The sequence below is a fragment of the Littorina saxatilis genome, linkage group LG6, assembly GCF_037325665.1.
Source record: "Littorina saxatilis isolate snail1 linkage group LG6, US_GU_Lsax_2.0, whole genome shotgun sequence".
Taxonomy (NCBI): domain Eukaryota; kingdom Metazoa; phylum Mollusca; class Gastropoda; order Littorinimorpha; family Littorinidae; genus Littorina; species Littorina saxatilis.
This window is the reverse complement of record NC_090250.1, coordinates 37,329,996-37,352,912: the sequence shown is the minus strand read 5'-3', so window position 1 is coordinate 37,352,912 and position 22,917 is coordinate 37,329,996. Positions and strand designations below refer to the sequence as shown.

The 22,917-nt window shown below is 43.5% G+C and overlaps 1 protein-coding gene across 1 annotated transcript in view; it reads left to right on the top strand.

Moving 5' to 3' along the window:
- The window catches only part of LOC138969155 (sorting nexin-25-like), a 32,842-nt gene extending 11,341 nt beyond the window's left edge, over positions 1-21,501 (top strand). The window contains exons 5-23 of the mRNA XM_070341876.1: positions 4,414-4,598; positions 5,341-5,527; positions 5,986-6,059; positions 6,284-6,360; positions 7,362-7,487; positions 7,854-7,945; positions 8,691-8,730; positions 9,181-9,300; positions 9,881-10,067; positions 11,197-11,369; positions 11,878-12,018; positions 12,632-12,862; positions 14,155-14,268; positions 14,858-14,988; positions 16,879-16,938; positions 17,743-17,889; positions 19,424-19,605; positions 20,038-20,138; positions 20,693-21,501. Coding sequence (XP_070197977.1) covers positions 4,414-4,598; positions 5,341-5,527; positions 5,986-6,059; positions 6,284-6,360; positions 7,362-7,487; positions 7,854-7,945; positions 8,691-8,730; positions 9,181-9,300; positions 9,881-10,067; positions 11,197-11,369; positions 11,878-12,018; positions 12,632-12,862; positions 14,155-14,268; positions 14,858-14,988; positions 16,879-16,938; positions 17,743-17,889; positions 19,424-19,605; positions 20,038-20,138; positions 20,693-20,797 — 2,473 coding nt within the window. The 3' untranslated portion in view covers positions 20,798-21,501. The remainder of the gene's footprint in view (positions 1-4,413; positions 4,599-5,340; positions 5,528-5,985; positions 6,060-6,283; positions 6,361-7,361; positions 7,488-7,853; positions 7,946-8,690; positions 8,731-9,180; positions 9,301-9,880; positions 10,068-11,196; positions 11,370-11,877; positions 12,019-12,631; positions 12,863-14,154; positions 14,269-14,857; positions 14,989-16,878; positions 16,939-17,742; positions 17,890-19,423; positions 19,606-20,037; positions 20,139-20,692) is intronic.
- The last annotated feature ends 1,416 nt before the right edge of the window (positions 21,502-22,917 follow it).

The window sequence follows — 22,917 nt, the reverse complement described above, 5'->3', positions numbered from 1 at the left end:
ACCGGACCATTTCTTTTCTGATCAGACCCGATGGGTTCCTGTTCAGTCTATAAATGGCGGGGGTTCGTTGGCTGGGCTGACCCAACAGTCGCAGGGTTGTTGTTTTTCTCCCCCTTCGGCTGCTGGAGACGTTTCGTCTTTGGGGCAGGGGTCTTCGCGGCCTCTTGCTTCTGTGGGCGTTTCTTCACAGCCTGCTTCATCGCTTTCGGCTCTTCCCCCTCAAGCTCCCTACACTCCTGCTTTTGAGGAGTTGTCGGGAAGTGAAGAGGAGAGTGAGTCGGAGGACGATAGGGAGGAGGATCAGGGTCGCCCTGAGGTTAACACTGAAACTCTACCCTTGCCGGTTTCTGATGGAACTTCCGAAGCTATGCTTCGTACTTTCCAACAGTACATGACAGACATCACGCGGCGTCTTGACGTCACGGATGCCTCTCTTAAGCGTCTGTCGTCTAGTGTTGACACACAGGACGTGGACCCGGGGTCTGAGGACGAGAGGCAGGAGGCTCGTCCTCGCACAGCTAGAAGGACGTTTGAACAGTTTCAGGACGTCCTTCCCTGAGACGCCCTCTCGTCCTTTGAGTCCGCTTCGGCCCGGGCGCGGGAGGCTCACGCCGCGTCTGCCGGCGGCTCGTTTTATGAACGATCCGGCCGCCGGCAATTCGCGTTCCACCCTAGTCTAAGTGCCACGGTGGAAGCGGCAGCACATCGCCTGAGGAGTACAGATTCACGTGCAAACGCGACCTATGTTCCTCGGGAGGACGCGGGTTCAGTGCCATGCTTTCCTTCGGGAGGCGCACCTCCACTGTTTCCTCGTGTCCAATCTGTTTCGTCCCTCCCTTTTCCCTTTGACTCTCGAACTCTCCCTTTCCAGACTTCGAGTGTTTAGGGTGGGGCTGACGGTGATGTGTTCGTTGGGGAGGTGCCTTCGGTCAAGAAGGTGGAACTGAGCTCTGCTTCGTTCCACAATCTTGAGGCCACCGTTTCTTCCACAGTCGAGGCCCAATCACAGGCCTTGACATGGATGAGCACGCTGTCCACACTGTTGGACCCTCCCAATCGGGCAGAGTCCGATTCCACTCGGGTCCTTGACACGGTTCGAGTGGATCGGGCTTTGCATGCCGTGCGATCGTGCGTGACGTCTGCGGCAGAATTGGCCATTGGAACACTGGTCCACTTTATTGGCCCTGTTCCGTGATCATTTTCTGCCTACTTCTATAGTGCCTCCGGATATGAGGAAGAGTCTGAGGAACACGTTTCCTCAGCCTTCTTCCCTCTTTCATCCGGACACTGTTCGTTCTGTGGTGGAGTCCACACGCCAGAGGAACACTGATTCTCTGATGGTTGGCCTCGCTGCTTCGGCGACGGCGGCGGGGAGTAAGAGAAGTGCTACAGTCACCTCCAGCTCCCAGCCTCAGAAGAAGAAGAAGAAGCCAGTTTCACTGCCTCCTTCTTCCTCCTCTTAGGCGCCTGTTGCGTTCCCAAGCAAGACGAAGGGTGCTCAGACAGGTAAGGGGAAGCAGCACCACCAGGGGGGGTGGTCGCAAGCCTGCGCCTGCCCGCCAGCAGAATTTTCAGTGAGTCCCGGCCCTACGTTGACGCCCCCTCAAGTTGCCCCTCTTTCGTCCGGCGGTTCCCTTTTTTTCGGGCCCGCGGCATGTGGGGCAGACTGGTCTCCAACCAGTTTTTCTTGAGGGTGGTGTGGTCGGGGTTTTCTCTACCGCTGTCGTCACAACCTCCATTGTCCGCTCTACCTTGGACGTTCCCCCCTCCTCGAGAGCCTGCCAGATGGCAGGCTCTTCAGGACGAGGTGAACTCGTTGGTCGAGAAGAAGGCGGTCTACCCCCTTTCTCAGCCTTCTCTGGGGTTCTGCTCCCGCCTGTTCACCGTCCCCAAAAAGGACGGCCGGTTCAGGCCGGTGTTGGACCTCTCCACCTTGAACTTGTACCTTCACAGGTGCAAGTTCAAGATGGAAACCCCTTCGTCGGTCCGGTTGGCCATCCGGCCAAACGATTGGGCCATGTCTGGGACCTCCAGGATGCTTACTTCCACATCCTGGTGGCCCCGGGGTACCGACATCTGCTCCGGTTCGTTTGGGAGGGCACGGTGTTCGAGTTTCGGGCCCTCCCATTCGGCCTGTCCTTGGCCCCTCTGATTTTCAACGGGGACAACAACACCACATGCTTAGCTTACCTTCGCCACCAGGGGGGCACCAATTCTCGGTCCCTCTCCCTGTTGGCGGAGGAGATTCTGCTCTGGTGCCAGACCAATCAGGTCCGGATGTCAGTCCAGTTCGTTCCGGGGAAACTGAACGCCCTGGCCGACATTCTCAGTCGGGGCGATCAGGTTCTCTCCACAGAATGGACCATCGCTCACAACGTTCTACAGCGTCTGTGGGCAAGGTGGGACCGTCCTCTGATCGATCTGTTCGTAACTCGATTCAGCGCTCGGCTTCCCAGGTACGTCAGCCCCTTTCGAGACATGAATGCGTTCCACTTGGACGCATTCACTCTCTTGTGGAGGCTCCTCGATGCTTACGCCTATCCCCCGACATCTCTGATTCCGAGGGTGCTGGCAAAATATCTGCAGGAACGACCAAGACTGATTTTGGTCGCGCCTTACTGGCCAACAGCTCCGTGGTTTCCAGATCTTCGCGGTCTCACCCACGTAGACCCTCTACCTCTGGATCTGGACGGGGGAGGTCTGCTCCAGCCTCGATCATGCCTCCCTCATCCACGTCCAGAGAGTCTGTGCTTGACCGCATGGCTCTTGTGCGCTCCAAACTGCTTGCACTAGGATTGCACAAGAGTTCAGTAGAGTTTTCCTTGAACGCTAAGAGGCGATCAACTAATCAGCTCTACGACTTACGCTGGAGAGCTTGGGCCACCTTCGCCTTGTCCAAGGGGATAAAGCCGCTTTATCCCTCAACACAGGACTTGGCCAACTTCCTGGTGGAAGTGTATCAAAAGAAGAGTCTTTCTTCTAAGACTCTTCTTGGATACAGATCTGCCATCGCTTCCACGATTGCGGCCGCTACTGGTCGCAGAACTGAACACTTGATCAGGTCCTCCCTCATCGCTAATGTCCTTTCGGGTATTAGCAATGCAGCGGTGTCTAAACCTCGGGTTTCATTTCCCAAGGGGGATGTCTTTCTGGTCCTCAAACTCCTGCGTAGCAATGAGTTTGAACCCCTGGCAGGCATCAGTATCAAGTTGCTGATTTTTAAGACTAATTGTTCCTCATCGCTTTAGCCACTTGCCGTAGACTCAGTGGTAGTCAAGCTTTGAGTGGCCTGGACTTTGACATTGAGTTCACCACACAGCAGTGGTTGCTAGCATGGTCACGTCAGTCTAAGGTATGTTTCTTGGGTATATTTTCTTTTACGGTAGTACTGTTCGAAAATTGCCTGGGTATCTTAATCCTTGGATTTAAGTGATTTTGATTAAGGAGTTTAATACTCTACATATCACCCTCACACCACTCTGGTATTCTGTGCAAGAATAGTACTGTCGAGGTAAGTGTTATATTGACTGTAAGGCTTCTTTTTAAGCCTACTGTCTATATGATACTTACCGAGACAGTACTATTAGAATTTCCCTCCCGCCTCCCCTCTTGATATGTTATGGGCTTTTTGAGGGTCTGCAGCTCATAAAGAAAGAGGACGCGCCACCTACATCCTGTAAGGGGGAAGCACTCGGACAGTGCTTGGGATCCACGGTGGCGCATGGTTATGGGAGATAATTGTACCCACTCAGCGTTTTGTCCAATTTTTTCGGCCTATAATAGATAATGTGCAAGAATAGTACTGTCTCGGTAAGTATCATATAGACAGTAGGCTTAAAAAGAAGCCTTACAATTGTATACATGTAAAACTTTCCAAGCTAGATGTTCATAACTATACATGCTAATTCCAGTTTTAGCTCTGAAATAACATTTCACTTTCAGGCACAGTGTATTTCTGTTGGCCTATCAAGCAGATGCGTACACTTCAGCAGTACAGTGGAACTCCCCCTTTTAAGACCTAAAAAAAAACCTGAGAAAATCAGGTTTTAAAAAGGAGGGAGTCTTAAAATGGGGGTACATTTACTAAGGTTATGAACAAAAAGTCTGAGAAAATAGGGTCTTAACACTTTCTACCCCACCTATGTTGACCAAGTTTTCTTTAGCCGAGACCAGCTGTGCTGCAGCAGGTCACTCAGAATTGTAGTAACTGTGTAGTAACTGTGTATCAACACGCTGGAATGCAGGCGTTAGATGGACGTTACAGGAAGCGACTGAAGCTTAAACAGTCTGAGCGGATATATCCGTACCTGGTCAGATAGAGCCATATGAGTGGGAGACAATGAGTTAAAAGGAAGGGGGTCTTAAAAGGGGGGTTCCACTGTATAATGCACAGAACTTCTACTGTCTATACAGGGAGGGAGACCCAGGAGAAGGGGGGCAGGGTCCGTTCTTGCTGCACTCCTGGCTGCGTGATGAAGAGAGGGAGGAGGAGTGTCTGAGACAGGTGACGGAAGCACTCTTGCTGATCCTGCTACCACCAGCCTACGCTCGCTGCGACAGCCACAGGCATCTCCTGCGAGAAATCATCTCCACCTCGGGTATTTGTTTTCTCCGTGGTTGAGCCCCTGATGAATGCTGTAGTACGTATGCTGGAGGCTCTCCAAAAGTCTAAGAAGCTTCTCCCTCTAAGGGTCGGTAAGCCAGACCTCTGCTTGTAGGTTCCGTGTGTGTCAGAGAGTCTTGCAGGAAGTGTGTCCCTGTAACTATAGAGATCAGCCGCAGGGCATGCCACAGAATCCTCGATGTAGAACTTTGTAAACATGTGCTGCCTGAGTGTGCATGTCATGGGATTTTTTTATAAGCAGAAGCTACTTTTGATAGATTGTGGGTGTGCATTTTTTTTATTATTGAAGAGCCTAGACTTATAATGGTTCAAGTGATACTCAACCTCCTCTACAACCCACGAGAAAATATAATAGTGTGCTCAGACACTTAAGCAAGGGATGAATTTTCCAAGATGGCTTAAAAACTCATTGTCTCCCAGGTACCGATATATCCGTACCCACTCATATGGCTCTATCTGACTAGGTACGGATATATCGGCTCAGACTGTTAGCTTCAGTCGCTTCCTGTAACGTCGATCTAGCACCTGCATTCCAACGTGTTGATACACAGTTACTACACAGTTACTACAATTCTGAGTGACCTGTTGCAGCACAGCTGGTCTTGGCTAAAAACAACTTTGGTCAACATAGGTGGGGTAGAAAGTGTTAAAATGCCCCTATTACAAAACAAGAAAATAGTGTTCACAGACACTAACACAGGGTGTGAACTGTTCAGTGTTCCAGGTGACGATCGACATGCTGTGTGACCCAGACTACATCAACCAGAAAATTCTGGCCTACATCAAGCAGCAGGAGAAGCTGATGGCTGACACCAAACGCACATACACCTACGCTGCCTCTTACGAGGATTTCGTCAAAATGATCAACATCTCGGCCAGCCTTGATGAGCTCAAACAGATGAGGTGTGCAGCCCTCTTGTTTAGTTGAGAAAAGATGAGACAAGATTTAAGTACACCGGGAGGTCGTGAGTTCGAATCCCGGTCGCTGCCGCCTGGTGGGTTAAGAGTGGAGATTTTTCCGATCTCCCAGGTCAACTTATGTGCAGACCTGCTAGTGACTTAACCCCCTTCGTGTGTACACGCAAGCACAAGACCAAGTGCGCACGGAAAAGATCCTGTAATCCATGTCAGAGTTCGGTGGGTTATGAAAACACGAAAATACCCAGTATGCCTACTTAACAAAAGCGGAGTGAAGCTGACTATGCTCTCAGAGTATAGTGTGGGGAACCCAAATGGGCAAACGAGCTCACACGTAACCAGACAATTATGGAACGCTGAAGAAGAAGAAGAAGATTGCTAAATTTATTTATTGATTGATTAATCGAACAATCGAATTGACTGATTTACTGTATGTGTTCCAGGTTTAAGATCATCTCAGAAATAATGCAGGCAACAACAATCAACAACCTGAAGAAAGCTCAGGGAATCAACACAGGTTAGTTTATACTTTTATGTACTTTGTTTACCAGCGGTGATCTGTGAAAGTCTAAATTTAGAATTTCTTTTACGTGTTCCTTATATTTACTGTTGTCCTTTTCCCTGAAGCCTCTTTCATTTTGTATTGACTTATTCAGACCTGTTTCTTTGAATCTAATCCTTTGAAAAGTCGTTTCATGTGCAAATAATGCTGGTATGAAACTGTGGAATTTTCTGTTTCAGACAAAGAGAGTTCTCCGAGAAGCTTAGCAAAAGGGGAATTGCTGAAAGCCAGAAACCTTAAACGCTATATTAACCAGGTATGTTATCTGAAGAAAGGGGGTGTCATTGGTTTTTAGGAAGTAAACAGCTGTTTATTTATAAATGCACATGAAGAATGCCAGAAGAAGGTGATATTGCCTGCATGTATGAGACATTGGATGAAGTGGAAAGTAATTTAATCTTGGCATGCGTCCTTTGAACAGAAGAGGAGATAAAGGGAAAGAACTGAAGATTATTTTGGATAAATTCCATATGGTATAAGGTTTAGCTGCAGTGAAAGCCAATTGGTATTCTGGTCGATAGCTGTCAGGGCATTGTATTCACCGAACACAGCACTTGAATACTTAATTACGCATCAAATTATTAAGTTGTTAATAGAAGAAGGGCGAGAAGTCAGTATTAACTGGCACCCAAATGAGGCTGTTAGTGATGTTTAACGCAAACCGCAACAACAAATAACGGACCGTAAATGAAATTGGTAAAACTGGGAACAGCAAACAATGAGGTTTATAGAAGGTGGAGTTGTGATAGACCAATCTAAGGTTAACTTAGATGCCAGGCAAGGTCATTTTGATAATGGCATGCAACCAGTTGTATAGATCTAAACTTTGTTTGACTGAGTTTTAGACGGTGTTGAGACAAAAGCTGACGGGCGCAATGGCCTAGTGGATAAGGCGCCGGCCTTCCAAGCAGAAAGTGGTGGGTTCGAATCCCGGCCGCGCCCAGTGGGTTAAGGGTGGAGATTTTTCCGATCCTCTAGGTCAACTCATGTGCAGACCTGCTAGTGCCTTTTCCCCATTTGTGTGTTCAAGCAAGCACAAGATCAAGTGCGCACGGAAAAGATTCTGTAATCCATGTCAGAGTTGGGTGAGTTATAGAAACATGAAAATACTCAGCATGCATCCCCCATAAGCGGCATATGGCTGCCTAAATGGCGGGGTAAAAACGGTCATGCATGTAAAAGCTGTGGGAGTTTCAGCCCATGAACGAAGAAGAGATAAAAACTAATGCTGAATAATGAGTTGATTGACTGTGGCAGTTGACAGTGGCCAAACAGCTGGTGGAGAAACGCATGCAGGGCCTGTCGGGTGGGGGCGGAGCAGCACAGTCCCCAACTACTGGCCCATCTACTGATGCCGATGGTGTTACCCTACCTGGCCAAAAGGTATGCACACCTGTGAAAAAAACATTTTGGACAGCTACTCAGTTGTTTAGAGTCACATGTGTGAAAAGTTCAAGCTTTGCATTTTTGGAATTGACATGGAGAGTCCATAGAAGATATTTTTTTCTGAAATATCTGCTACTTTGTGTGTGTGTGTGTGGATGTGCGTTTGTTAATGTGTGTGTGTGTGTGGTCATCTCTTAAAATGTTCTGTATTATGTTGAAAGCGAACAAAATTGTCTTTGATAGTTGCAAAAAATCTTTGCTGGAAATAAAGACTTTTTCAAATAGAAAAGAGGTGGTCCTTCATACCCTTGATGTTGTTTTCTGAATGTGAAAAATATGGTTTGCTTTTTTGTGTGTCTGAAGGTGCTGTCTTTTGCTGTGATTATGGAAACGCCAAAAGCCAGAGAATATTTCATGCGGTTCTTGGAGGAAGATGGCAACGACTTCATGTTGGGGTAAGTTCCAAATGAAAACTGAAGCGCCTGTTGCGATTTACATTTCCAGATGGATGTTGTTGTGAGCCAGCTTTCTAGTAAATTGTTTGTCTTTTTCTCTCTTGACAATTTTATTAAGTAAAATTAATTGAAAAGGGGCGGTAGCGCGCTGGATTTGTATCCAGTTGGCTGCTGTCAGCGTGAGTTCGTTCCCACGTTCGGTGAGAGATTTATTTCTCAGAGTCAACTTTGTGTGCAGACTCTCCTCGGTGTCCGAACACCCCCGTGTGTACACGCAAGCACAAGACCAAGTGTGCACGAAAAAGATCCTGTAATCCATGTCGGAGTTCGGTGGGTTATAGAAACACGAAAATACCTAGCATGCTTCCTCAGAAAGCGGCGTATAGCTGCCTAAATGGCGGGGTAAAAACGGTCATACACGTAAAAGCCGTGGGAGTTTCAGCCCATGAACGAACAAACAAACAATTGAAAAAAACCTCTGCGATAAGATTTGAACAAGTATTCACATTCCCTAGTGTCATGAGCAAAGAGCTTAATCTCTTGTAAAAGAGAGCAGATATACACAGACACACGCACATACACCACGACCCTCGTTTCGATTCCCCCTCGATGTTAAAATATTTAGTCAAAACTTGACTAAATATAAAAAAGACAATGTTTTCATTATCAGTAATTTCTTCAGCTCCTGATGATTTGTTGACATATTATATATGCATACTAAAGTGAATCTTGTTGTTTGTTTCAGGTTTTGTATAGATGTTGAAACACTGCGTGCTTGTAGCAAGGTCAGTACAGTTTCTGCTTCTTCTGCGTTCATGAGCTGAAACTCCCTCGTACACTCGTGGTTTTTTGTGCACGAGAGGGTTTTTATGTGTATGACCGTTTTTACCCGGCCATTTAGGCAGCCATACGCCGCTTTCGAGTACAGTTTCTAAATCTGTGTTCACATTTACTGTACTTGATAACTTAGCTTTTGGGGTTGAGGGGATGAAGGTGGAGTGGTTGAGTGGGTTGGGGGGGGGGGGGGGGTGGCAGGGGGAGGCTGGGTAGATGGTCAGTTATCTTGTAGTTGTGATTGAAACACTTATTTTTGAGGAAAAACTTCATTCTCTTTCTTCTTTCCATGCACTCTCTTTTTATGTGACACTTGTTGCTGCGAGCTTTCCACTTGGAGAAAGCACTCTTTATTTTCCAGCGGTGGGATAGTTAATCATGAAATGTCTTGTTGATTTCAGGACCAACAGCACCAGGTAGGGACAGAGATCTACCAGCAGTATGTCTCCAAGTCAGCCCGCCCTCTGCCCATTGAAAAGACTACCATCAAGGGCATGGAAACTTTTCTGCGTGGAGATGGGGTAAGCCATGTTTAGGCGTGGGAGTTTTAGAAGGATCTGGGCAATTTAAAAAAACAAACACTTTTATTTATTATTATTTGATGTAATTTTGTTTTTTTGTCAATTGAAAACACATGAAATAGCCGATTTCTGGTGTCTAAGTTATAAAAATGTCTAGCTTCAGGGGGGCTTTTCAGGTGGGGGGACATGTCAGGGTAAGCTTTTTCATTTTGTATTCAAGTCCCATTGCGGCATGATTTACTAGTGACGATAATGGAAGAAAAGAGAACTGGAGAAAGAGAGAAAGGAAGAGACTGAATGCTGATGAACTTGATTAACTGTAAACTATAGCTCTGTACATTGTCCAAAGCTTAAACTATGTCTGGTAAATAAAAGGGTTCATTTGAGGATTTTTGTGCTGAGTCTGTTAGTTTTTTTGTTTTGATTTGTTTATTCAGATTCTATGGTGAATTAATCTTCAAACAAATGAATTAAAAAAGGAGTAAAGACAGAAAGAAAAATTGAGACAGACAGACAGGCAGGCAGTAAGAAAGAAGGAAACAAAGAAAGAAAGAAACTAATATTCCACATGTTCACACAGGGACCAGAAGCGTTTTACGAGGCAGACCGGCAGATTCGTGAAGAACTAGAGAACGAGCACTACCATTCCTTCTTCGTCAGCGACCTGTACCACCAGTATATCTCCACGCTTGAGAAGAAAAAGAAGGAGAAACTGGAGGAGGAGGAAGAGGAGGATGACAACCTAGATAACTTGTCAATTGTATCTAGTAGGTTTCCTTGTTTGTTTGTGTGTAGGTGTGTATGTTTATGTGTGTGTGTGTGTGTGTGTGTGCATGCGTGTGTGTCTGTGTGTGTGTGTGTGTGTGTGTGTGTGTGTGTCTCTCTGTGTGTGTGTGTGTGTGTGTGTGTGTGTGTGTGTGTGTGTGTGTTTGTAAGCATTCTGGGAGTCATCGGGGGTGTGGGAGAAGAAGCAGGATGGAAGGGTGGGGGTGTATTTTCATCAGAATGAATTTCAGGAGGATTATGTTGCAGATGAGCACGCATACCTAAAAGATGGAATGATAACATTTGTTTGCAGTTTGCGAAGAAACTTTTATATCTGTTTTCGATCTGTTTATCTTTGACTTTCTAAGACTGTTGCCAATGCAGTGGAACCCCTTTTTAAGACCCCCCCAATTTAAGGCTCCCTCCCTTTTAAGACATTATTTCTTCAGATTTTCTGTTCATAACCCCTGTAACTTTACCTCCATTTTTTAAGGACTCCCTACTTTTGTAGATCTAATTTTCCCGCAGTGGGGCACTGCGGTTATGAAATTAAAGGCCCCTCCTGTTTTTGGAACCGCAGGAGCTTTCTAGTTTGCTGTTAGGTAGATTTTTGGTTCCTCTTTCCTGTCATGCTCTCTTTTTCTTCATGAATTCTTTTCTTTTTTCTGCCTTCTTGCTCATTCACCTGTATTTTTTCCAAAAATCTCTTCTCTTGCCGCTTGTCTCGCGATTCATGTATAGTTTAATCTGTTAGTGTTCTGATGTAAGTCCAGCAGTAGATAGGTTAAGCCTATTTTAACATACTGGAAACTGGTAATCTTCCAGTAGGTATTAATTTAGTTTTACTAAAGCCTGCTGGGACACAAGTAATGGGTTAGTGCATTTGTAAACAGGAATCGCTTGACAAGTGGCCCCCTTCATCCCCCCCTTCCTCGTCCTGATATGGCTCTGCGTAGTCGGCTGGACGTTAAGCAACAAATAAATAAATAAATAAATAAATAAATAAATAAGATCTAATTTCCTCAGATTTGTGGAGATGCCAAAAGGGGGTTCCACTGTAGAACGATCCAGGTACATACTCGTTTCAATGGACCCCAAAGGGAGATAATTGTTCAGACGCTGTTACAACAGATGAGCTTTTCCTGGATGACAAGGGGGAGGAGGTGGAAGAGGAGGATAAGGAGCTGCTAGCTGATCAATCATATCATGCCAGGCAGTTGCTACGGCAACTCGACACCAAGATGACCAACAAAACCCAGGCCATGCAAGCGCTGCAGTCATCACAGAAGCTGGAGAAAGAAAAGGTGGGGATGGATGGGTCCTAATTAGGCATGGGGGGAGGGTTGCTGGGACAGCTTCAAATGTAATGCATTCTTGCAAAATAATACAAAAATGTGCGTTTATTCAAAATGTTTATGGGTAGCAACAATTCTGAAGCCGCCACCTTCTTGACTTTGAACATTTTCAAGGTGGAGGAGCTCTGCTGATTGGGATTTTCTGTATGAAGAAGCTGTATACTTGTGAACATTTGTAAGTAAAGAAGTTCCATATTTATGGCAGTTTTCAGATGAAGCAACAGTAATTTTGGAAATGATCACGTGTAGGTGCATTATGATTTTAAAACATTTTCAGATAAAGAAGCTGTTTGATTCTGGACATTTTTATGTGAAAAAACTTTGTGGTTCTGGAAATGTGGAAAAAGCTCTGCGATTCTGTAAATGTTCAGGTGAAAATCTTTTTTTTTTTAGGTGAAAAACTCATAATTTTCAAATTGTTCAGTTGATATAGCTTGATGATGTTGAAAATGTCCAGGTGAAGAAACTGTACGAAGACCTGGAACATGAGGTAGAGAAGATGAGGAACGAACAGAAAGAGCTGGAGGCTCACATTGAGCGCACCAAGCTCTGGACAGAAAACATCGGCCATTGGAAAGTCGGCATTGTCAATGCCACGGTAAGTGTGTGTTACAAGCCTGTGTTTGGGATTTGCGGTGGAAGAGATTTAGTGAAAGAAAATATGAAAATGAAGGTCATTTGTAGAAACTTCAGAAGGCAGTACAGGCTTCTCACTTTAAGCGACAAAAGTTACCCTATTTTGCTAATGAGGAGACATGTTCCAAAGTGGTTCGGTAAATTTGTTGTGATTTAGAAGGTGGATTAGTTTTGAGTGATTCCAAAAGTGCATTCATTTTGTGTGAATACTTCATCGACAAAAACATCTGTTGGGAATAAAGAGTTGTGCTGTAATTGATTCTGTAAAGGAAATAATGATTGAACTGTGAGTGTGCAGATGAGTTTGCTGGTATGCTTTAATCTGACATACTTTACAGAGCAAGCTTCAGTACTCAGCTACAGCACAATGCTCTACTCATGACTATAATGCCTAATTGAAGAAGCAAATGAGGAAGATCAAAGAAGAAAAACTAATGTCTACTTTCACGACATATTCACACAAAGTAAAAGCTGAGAGCTGAAAATTTGTGGATGAGGCATACAAGATTTTGCTTGTGACCAGTGTTTTCCTACAAACATCACTGAGTGTTGTTTGTCTTCTGATTTTACAACAGGTGGAAGTGGAGGAGGAACGCAAAGTGCCGCAGTTTGTCCTGCTGGTCAGTCTGAACAACGGCGAGGCAGCAGGTGGTGGTGATGGGGGTAAAAAGGAAGCATCACCTGTGACAATTCCCACAACAACGGTAACCAGTGCCACCCACAAGGCCAGGGGGTCATCATCACAAGGGTGGGCCGTTCAGCGAACGCTTGACGACTTTTACGCCCTTCATGAAAAACTTACACAGGTTTGTTTAAATCTGACCAGTGTACATACATCATCAGTACTTCCACTGTGGCAGATTTTCAAACTGCATTAGCTGTGGGCACAAACTGGATTTTGATTCACCGTTCATAAGATATCTTTTAACAGTACTTAATTGAGAAGGCCTTAATTAAGGTTAAGTTACCAGGCAGACACCCATGTCGCAGGGTTACATGCTATAATGTATGCCTGGAAGATTTTTGACATTTCATTAATTAAAAAAAATGTTGGCCCCCAAAAGCTGTGAATCAAGAGAGGCCCCACTGCACGTGTGACCTGAAAGTGCACCTTTGATTTCTGTGATTTTATACATAAGGTATGTTAAAGATTGTTCCTGATGTGATGATGGCTGCATGCAATCTCACATGGTAGAGTCAGTTTCTAAGTGAAGGCATGGCAGTTCAAGCATCTGCGTTTTTCCAAGTACAGGGTGACCCAAAAAAAAAGAGTACCCAAACAAAACGTCATAAATTGAACAAAAATAAAGCAATCTTCATAACATTTATTTACACACACAAGTAGCCTCTGCATGATTTGCACAGAAAATGTTAGCGTTCTAGCTTGTCTTTCAGGAAAGTTATGCTCATTCTACAGAACATGCTCCAAATGGCCTCCCCCGGATTTAAATCCCCCAGATTTCTATCTTTGGGGGTTCCTGAAAGACAACGTCTACAGGAACAACCCACAGACAATCACAGAACTCAAGAGAGCCATCACAACAACCATTCGCGGAATCTCGCAACAGGAGTGTGTGCGGGTGCTTGATAACTTTGCGCGGCGAGTTCAAGTTTGCCTGCAGCGCCGCGGAGGCCATTTGGAGCATGTTCTGTAGAATGAGCATAACTTTTCTGAAAGACAAGCTAGAACGCTAAAATTTTCTGTGCAAATCATGCAGAGGCTACTTGTGTGTGTAAATAAATTTTATGAAGATTGCTTTATTTTTGTTCAATTTATGACGTTTTGTTTGGGTACTCTTTTTTTGGGTCACCCTGTATATGTACTCTTCCTGAGTATAGCATGGCAGAAAAGTTTCTTGGGCACAAGGAGTAAGGAGGCATTTATTTGATGTTAACTGATTTTGAAACCTCCAGTGTAACTGGCTTATAGTTAAGTTCTCCTTCACGAAGGAGTGTGGGCATAATCATAGGAGTAAGGGCTGGATCCAAACTATATTCATTTACAGGGGGAAAATCATTCTGTTCCTTATTTTTCTCCAGGTTATTCTGAAACTAATGCATGTTTTCAGCTGTAGAAATGTCCCTTTGTCTGTCATAGATTGGTCCATGGCTTCAGAAGAAAGACTTACCCTCCCAAAGCAGAGGTCCTTTTCGTTCCATGGACGCTGCATACTTGGAAAAAGCCAAGGCAACACTCAGTGACTATCTCATGGTGAGGTTTTGCTTTTACAACAGCAGTTTAAACACTTTGGAGGGGAGTAAGGCCAAAGAAAAAATAAAGGCTTCAAAGAAAAACTACCATCATGTTGACCACTTCAAACTTTTTTACTCATTCAGTCAGACTGAAAACTTGGTTTTCACAATTTGTAAAACCACCAATGAGGAAATAAAGGCTTCACAGAAAAACCACCATCATGTAAGCCGCTTCATACTTCTTTACTCATTCAGTCAGTCTCAAACCTTTGTTTTCAAAATTTTTAAAACCACCACTGATGAACAAACAATTGACTCCTAACCAAGTAGTTTCCACTCAGTACTAGTAATCAGATCACTAGAAGCTATGCAGGAGGAAAGGGGATTCCACCAACTTTTTCTGTTGGAAGCTAGGCTGTTAGATCGATGTTTCTAATAGGATGTATGGCACACCGTTGTGTCTAATTGAATTTCTGAATGTGCCTGTAAACACACCTAATTTCAAAACCTTTTTATTCTCATGTCCAGCTTCATTACTTATGATTTTGTTAGTTTTATTTGTATTTAATGTCCAAACGGTAATTCTGATAAATGTTTTTTTGGGGCAGGCGGTGATGCAAGATGAAAAGATGATCCACAGTGAGACGTTGTATGCCTTCTTCGCCCCCAGTCCTCAGTTTCTGCATCAGCCCAGCACACAGCGACGCAACAAGTTTTCCGTGTCCATGTTCAAACGCAGGTGAATATTTCAAGCTGAAGGCTCTTGTCTCAGATATGCCATGAATGGAAGGAGAGTGACTCAATGTTTAGGGCTCCCACTTTTCCGCAAATTTGTGGATTTCCAAGAAATGATAACATGAGAAACTGCTTTTATTTTCCTGAGATTTGCATCAGATTGCACTATTTAGAAGGCAACTTGCTACATTTTCAAGCCCTGCCATAGTTTTTGGGATTTTTACTTTTTCTGTGTGGGAGCTCTGAATGAAGATTTCAGACTGAATTTTGGTATGAAGACAACGTGTGATGCTCACGGTGGAGACTTGTTAAAGAAAAAGTTCGAGCAGTCTCAGTTCTACCTGTAAAAGATATCGGACTAAAAACACAAGTTTGCATACACTGATCAGGTTTTAATATTATTTCCTTCTTATGTGCAGGTGATATCTAGCACCCATTTTCACTGCTTTTGCAACTTTAGCTAAGTGATATATGCCTTGATACCAGTGCCTTGTTTCTTTTTATCCAAGACTGGGTGCTTTCTTCAAAAGAAGATCCTACCGTTCTTTCAGGGATAAATCTATGGGGTACATTAGCGCTAGCTGTGTTAAGTGTGCACTTGCATGCATTTGCTTGTTTTGGGGATTTTAAGCCTGTTACTTCAGCAGTTAAAGGTTCCTTGTTTTTGAGTTGAGTCTTCTTTGAGACAAACAATTTTTGCAGTTCTATCAGTGCTGTTTATGGTCAGAATCTGACCTAATTCTGATTTTGGTTTTATACCTGTGATGCATTACACCCACAGATGAACATTGAGAATTTGTAAACGTTTGGCATGCTTGGTGAGGCATTGCAGCAGCATTGTGCTGTCTGTGATGAAATAATGTTTGCCTGATGAATTATTCCACTAAAAAGTGCCTCGTGAGCAATGCCTAAGAATGTCTGTGAGCACATTTAAAAGAATGATCTTTGCAATCAATCATTAAGGCGTGTGAGGGCCTCCACAACTAATGATAGCTTCTAGAGCTGAAATGTTAAAGAAATATTTTGTCTTTTAGTCAGTGATCTTGATGCTGCTGTGTAGGTTTCGTTTGTGTCAGTGCTATAAAGTGGGACCCCCTTTTGAGACCCCCTTCTTCTTCTTTTCTGCGTTCATGGGCTGAAACTCCCACGTTCACTCGTGTTTTTTGCACAAGTGGATTTTTATGTGTATGACCGTTTTTACCCCGCCATTTAGGCAGCCATATGCCGCTTTCGGAGGAAGCATGCTGGGTATTTTCGTGTTTCTATAACCCACCAAACTCTGACATGGATTACAGGATCTTTTCCGTGCACTTTTGGTCTTGTGCTTGCGTGTACACACGAAGGGGGATAAGGCACTGGCAGGTCTGCACATAAGTTGACCTGGGAGATCGGAAAAATATCCACCCTTAACCCACCAGGCGGCAGCGGCTGGGATTCGAACCCACGACCTCCTGCTTGGGAGGCCGGCGTCTTACCACGAGGCCACTGCGCCACTGATTAAAGACTCTCTCCCTTTTATGATCCTGTTTTCTAAGATTTTTTTTTCATAGCCTCTGTAAGTTTAACCCCATTTCAAGATTTCCTTTTTTTTAAGACCTGACTTTCTCAGAATTTTGAAGGTCTTAAAAGGGGGACACTGTAGTTACATTCTAAAAACCAGTTCCATCTGTATATTTCAAGATCTTAAGAAGAACAAAATGCAATTTTTATTCTAATTTTTGTATCCGAGATGTTAATTCTGTAATTTTATTTACATGTTTGTACTTAAATGCTTGCAGTGTGTGTTGTGTCTGTCTTTTCCTGTTATGGCACCATCACCACTGTAATTTCTCATGGTTGAGATATTGAAGTTCACTTGACCACATTTATCTCACACAATGTCCTTGCGTTTCAGTTTACCTAGCTTGAAGCAAGAAGCAGAGGATGATGACTTCTTGTTCTTCAGTGAAGACAGGTATGTTTAAAACAAATGAAAACATAGAGCTGAGTTATGTTTTGTTCATTTAGTCATGTATTACTAATGACATCATCCATGCATTTATGTGCACGCTGTAACTTTGACTTGAATATGTGCATTCTTCTGAGGATTGATTGTGTGAGTTTCTTTCTCTGTGTGAGTGCATGTGTGTGTTTGTGTGTGGTTCTTGTTGTCGTCAGTCAGTCAAGTCAATGCCCGTCACTCCTGTCAGGGTATGGGCCGCCAACAACAGCTCTTTCTGTTGTTGACGTTTCTGTAGCGAAGTCTTTTTTACAGGGAGGGGGTGCTAACCCCACGCCCAACCCTCCTCCTTTTTCAGCCGGGCTTGGGACCGTCCTTGGCGGAGTTTCTTGTTGTCGTAAGATCCCACAAAGGATTGCTCTTCAGGCCAAACAGCAGATGTTTTGCAAAAAGAGAGTGATTTTGTCTTGTAACAGCTGTGGTAGCGCTGTTTTCAAGACTATTAGTCACAGCACAACTTGGGGTGATATATGCTTCAATGAAAAAATACTATCGCATGTAAACTGAAGAATTGCTTGATATTTCATCAGCAATTTTAAACTTCTGTATTTTGTCATCTGTCATTATCTCAGGACTGTTTGTTACTTGAGGTTCAAAAGATGACGGCTGGGTTGATATGTGCTTCAATTGACAAGACAATCTCAACCATTAATACTATACTGAAAAATTGATCAGTTTTGCATCTGTGATTATATATACTCATGGGGATTGCATGTATTTTGTCATCTTTTAACATTCCGGAACTGTTGTTTCTTACAGTTCAAAAGACGACCGTACCCACGACTCAATTGCCAAACCCCTGTACGCGCTTCTGGGAGAGGTGTTTGAATTGCGGGGAATGTTCAAGTGGGTGCGCCGCAGCTTCATGACCTTTGTGGAGTTGACCTTTGGTGGTAACATCAACAGGTAAGTCCATCAGCCTACAAAGTTAAAAAAAAAAAAATGTGTTGGAAAAAAATAAGCATTAAGAATCATATAGTCCTGCAAGGTTACCCTCATGGAATTTCTTGTTGCCTTCTCCCTTAGGAAAGCGAGCTGCCATACAGTACCGAGCTACCCATTTTTTTCCTTTTCCTGCATGTGTGTGGCCATGTATCCAAGCCCTGAGATTTTCGCTGTGAACTTGGGATCTTTATTGTGCGTATATAGCTGTGATTTGGTTGCTTAGTCAAGTCTCTATGCTCTGTTGGGAAAAAAGGATCGATCAGGGTTGCATTTTTGTAGTAACTTGCCTTAGCTCTATGACTGTGTAGATTGTTTAAAGACATTAACTAGAACGGATTGGTGTAACAAAGACCGAACAAGCTGCCAGACTGGTTTAAATGTGTGTGGTTTCTTCAGACAAGGTTCAATGAAGCCTATATAAAATGTATCCGCGGGTGCTTTTGTTACTGCTTTTCGCAATACTTTGTTTAACCTATGGTTCACCTCTTTACGCTTGTCTGTATTACTGGTAGGGAATTCACAAACTTGTTGTTTCTTTTTGAAGTGAGCAATCACCACACACATAAACAGAGACACTAAATACATTTCCAAACCCCGGACATGCTCAACATAACCTGCTAAGCAAGTATAATAAATATATCTTGATGTACATTAATTAGAGGAACAAGCACATTTTTTCTGTACTTTGTAATAATATGCTATTTGTGGGAAGAAAAAAAAAAGAAAGAAAAAAAGTTTTAAAAAAAAATTAAAAAAAGATGCCCCAATTTAAGACCTACCTCTATTGTTTTTGAGACTTTCGGTTAAAAGCCTCTGTAAAATTGCCTCTATGTTTCTTCTTCTTCTTCTGCGTTTGTGGGCTGAAACTCCCATGTACACTCGTGTATTTGCACGAGTGGAATTTTACGTGTATGACCGTTTTTACCCCGCCATTTAGGCAGCCATACGCCGCTTTTGGAGGAAGCATGCTGAGTATTTTCGTGTTTCTATAACCCACCGAACTCTGACATGGATTACAGGATCTTTTCTGTGCGTACTTGGTCTTGTGCTTGCGTGTACACACGAAGGGGGATAAGCCACAAGCAGGTCTGCACATAAGTTGACCTGGGAGATCGGAAAAATCTCCACTCTTAACCCACCAGGCGGCCGCGGCCGAGATTCGAACCCTCGACCTTCTGATTAATAGGCCGACGTCTTATCACCCCGCCACAGCGCCCGTCTGGCTCGTTAAGACTCACTCTTTCAAGATTGGGTTTTTTTTTTGGGGGGGGGGCAGTTCTTGATAGGGGGTTCAACTTTATTTTTAATTATGCATGTACTTGCATGGTTCCCTGTGTGCAAACTAAAAATGCACAGAAGGCAGTCAGCATCCACATAGTTTGTCTTCTTCAATGTTCTTTGTAACCAATTGTCAGCATCTTCACAGTTTATTTTCTTGAAAAATTTGTTGCAGTCTGTGTCTTTGTCACTGAGTGTATTCTCTATTTGTACACAGACAGCTGAGAGAGATGGTGAAATGGACATATTCAGAGCAGATGCTGCTTTTCTACATCAGAACATTCAATGAGGCCATGTGGCCCGGCGGAAAGCTGGCAGAGTCACCTCCCACCAAGACAGACGCCCAGAAGTTTGAAACCAGGATGGCCGCAAAAAACAAGTTGCTCAAGAACATACCTGGTGAGGACTAACCTTCAAGTTTTGCAGATATTTTGAGACTAAAATTGGACAAATAAGCTGGAACATCTTCTTCGTTAATGGGCTGAAACTCCCACGTTCACTCATGTTTTTGCATGAGTGGATTTGTACATGTATGACCCTTTTTACCCCGGCATTCAAGCAGCATACGGCGAGTTCAGGGGAAACTGGAACATGATATTGAGAATGTCAGATAGTTAGTTTAGGAGTACATGTTGCATTTAAAGCAGATGAATTCAAAAAGGAAAAAGCTGATGAACAAATTGTTGCTGAGTAGCAAACTATCAAAAGTGTGTGTGTACGTGTATGCTTGATACAAAAAGATGCTCCCATTCTTGTGGTTTTGTTCTATTTGATCATCATTTTTGTTTTCTAAACATAACTGAGATCTATGGTGTTGTTTGTCCTATACAGATGCATTGAAAACTCTGGTGGGAGAGGACAATGCGCGTCGAGGGACCATCAAAGTCTTTGAGGTGCTGCAGAACAAAACTCTCAACAAACACCTCATCTATGTAAGTTTGAGTACTGCTGTTTTTGTCACCATGATTGTGAAATAATGATAATAATAATAACAATGATGACAGCTTATATATAGTGCGAACCACAGTAATCTATGCTCTCCGCACTTTACATATTAACTATGAATAAAAACATACTCTTTAAACATGCATCTCCAGCGGTGACTGGATAGTTTGAGCTTTGTTTGTGACTCAGAAGTTAGATAGCTTTGGTAGCTCACAATGAGAATTTGTCTTTGATGATTGCTGATTGGCAAACCATGACCTTTGTCAGAGACGCAATTATAACTTATAAGCGAAGGTTCTCCAGTAGCTTGGCCATGCATCTCTGAAGGTCTGTAAGGGTATCTTTTTAGGACAGTTAACTTTAATGCAGCTTGTGAGGCTGTGATATTTCTTATAACAAGGGACGCTTCTCAGGCTAGCATTCGTAAGTAAGGTAACTCCTATTAGTTAAATTGAGATGAGAATTCTTAGAAATACTGAAGTCATTTTACTTATAAAAAATAAAATTTTCCTGCATCATTTTCTCATCTCTTTTGTTTCAGAATCTGTTGGAGATTTTCGTGTTGGAGCTTTGTCCGGAGCTGAAGAAAACTCGACAGTCTTTGCTGGAGTCCTTACAGCACCAGGCAGCCCAGGCTGTTGCCTGAGTTCACATAAGACATAAGTTAATTTATTGTCCATACAATTAAACAATGGATGGAAACATGTGGTTCATCTGCCATTAAAACAACCAAACAACATATAACAACAACCATAAACATAAAAACAATAAAACATACGAAGTAAGAACACCCAAAGTACTCCAGACAGGCACGTTCGCCCACATCCATACTACCCACACACAGACATACACACACACCCTTGCACGCACACTCTCACATACACGAGTTGATGGCAAGAGATTTAACCAATGCATTGCACTTCTATCACAAATCTAAAACGTGTAAATAATAAACAGTGTTCAAGTTCTCTTGTGCCGACACAAATCAAGTGCGCGTGCCGACACAAATCAAGTGTGCGTGCCGACACAAATCAAGTGCGCGTGCCGACACAAATCAAGTGCGCGTGCCGACACAAATCAAGTGCGCGTGCCGACACAAATCAAGTGCGCGTGCCGACACAAATCAAGTGCGCGTGCCGACACAAATCAAGTGCGCGTGCCGACACAAATCAAGTGCGCGTGCCGACACAAATCAAGTGTGCGTGCCGACACAAATCAAGTGTGCGTGCCGACACAAATCAAGTGTGCGTGCCGACACAATCAAGTGCGCGTGCCGACACAAATCAAGTGCATATGCCGACACAAATCAAGTGCGCGTGCCGACACAAATCAAGTGTGCGTGCCGACACACAATTGATCTAGATTGAAGGAGTCTTGTGTTTGTGATGAAAAATTGCACATAAAGTTAATGTACTTATTCATAATATTGAGAAAAGTAAGAGGTGCTTTGCAGAAATCCTGCTAGTCGTTGACTGAAACAATATACTAGTCATGTAATTGTAATTTTCATGAAATGAAAAATCCAAGTCCTTGAAGTGTGAATCAGTTAATTGTGGGGGAATCCGTCATAAAAAGCAATCGTTCAGCTTTTTGTCTTTCTCTGTTTCAAGTAATGAGAATAATTTGAAACTTTGAAAAGGAGAAGAGGAACTTGTGAACTTGACAGAATTCTCTCACTTCACTGTGTTTCTTCTGGATTTCCGCTTTGAAAGTAATGTAAGAAAGAAAAAATGTGTGTGTGTGTGTGTGTGTGTGTGTGTGTGTGTGTGTGTGTGTGTGTGTGTGTGTGTGTGTGTGTGTGTGTGTGTGTGTGTGTGAGTGAGGCATGGGAATTGTCCGCCGAAAGGCAAATTTCCGGCGAATTTTTTTTTTGTTCTGCCGAAAAAGCAAAAGTGTCCGCCGAAAAAATAAATGGGGGAGGCAAAAATGGTTCTAAAAACTGAATTTAATGGCAAACTTGGAGCTTAGAAGACACCAAATTGCACCATTTGGGTTCTTTGGAGAAATTTTTTTTCGGGGGGGGCATGCCCCCGAACCCCCCTAGCAGGGCTAGGCGCTTCACGCCGTCAACTTTGCCTTTACTTACAAATGTTCAGCCTTTGTTACTTTTTTCAATTCCCATGCCTGGTGTGTGAAAATGGAATATGTTAACTTGTACATTCACTGCAAATATGTGATAATTGGAGTGATGTTGATCTCATTGTGTATGCATAAAATAATACAGCCAGGCTTCTATGTTGTTTTTGACTCGTGTGAGTACTCAGGTGAGCTTTGATAATGAAGAGTGTTTTAGCCCTCCTTGCGTAGACCACAACAAAAGTTACGTTTATAGGTTTTCTTGGAATTGTTATTGATTCTTGAAGCTACAACATTAAAACTTTGTGCGCTTCTGAGGTTTGACAACCTCCAGATATACCCCAAGTCGGGTTGACCCTCGTCAATTTTCAAGGGCATGACAGGGTTGAGTTCACGTAAAAAATAAAGGAAAATTATTATTTTCTCAGATGTTATCAAACCTAGGGCTTGAAACTTTGCACACTTCTAGGGTTGGATGACATCCAGACATGTCCCAACTTAGGATGACCCTCGTCAAATTTCAAGGTCATAGCAGGGTCAAGTTCAAAAACGGACATCATTTTTTCAGACTCAATGTTTACAGTTCTTAAAAAACACTTCTGGCAATTCCAGGGTTTGATAGTCTCCGTTTTATAGCTCCGGGGATATAGCTCAGTTGGTAGCGCGCTGGATTTGTATTCAGTTGGCCGC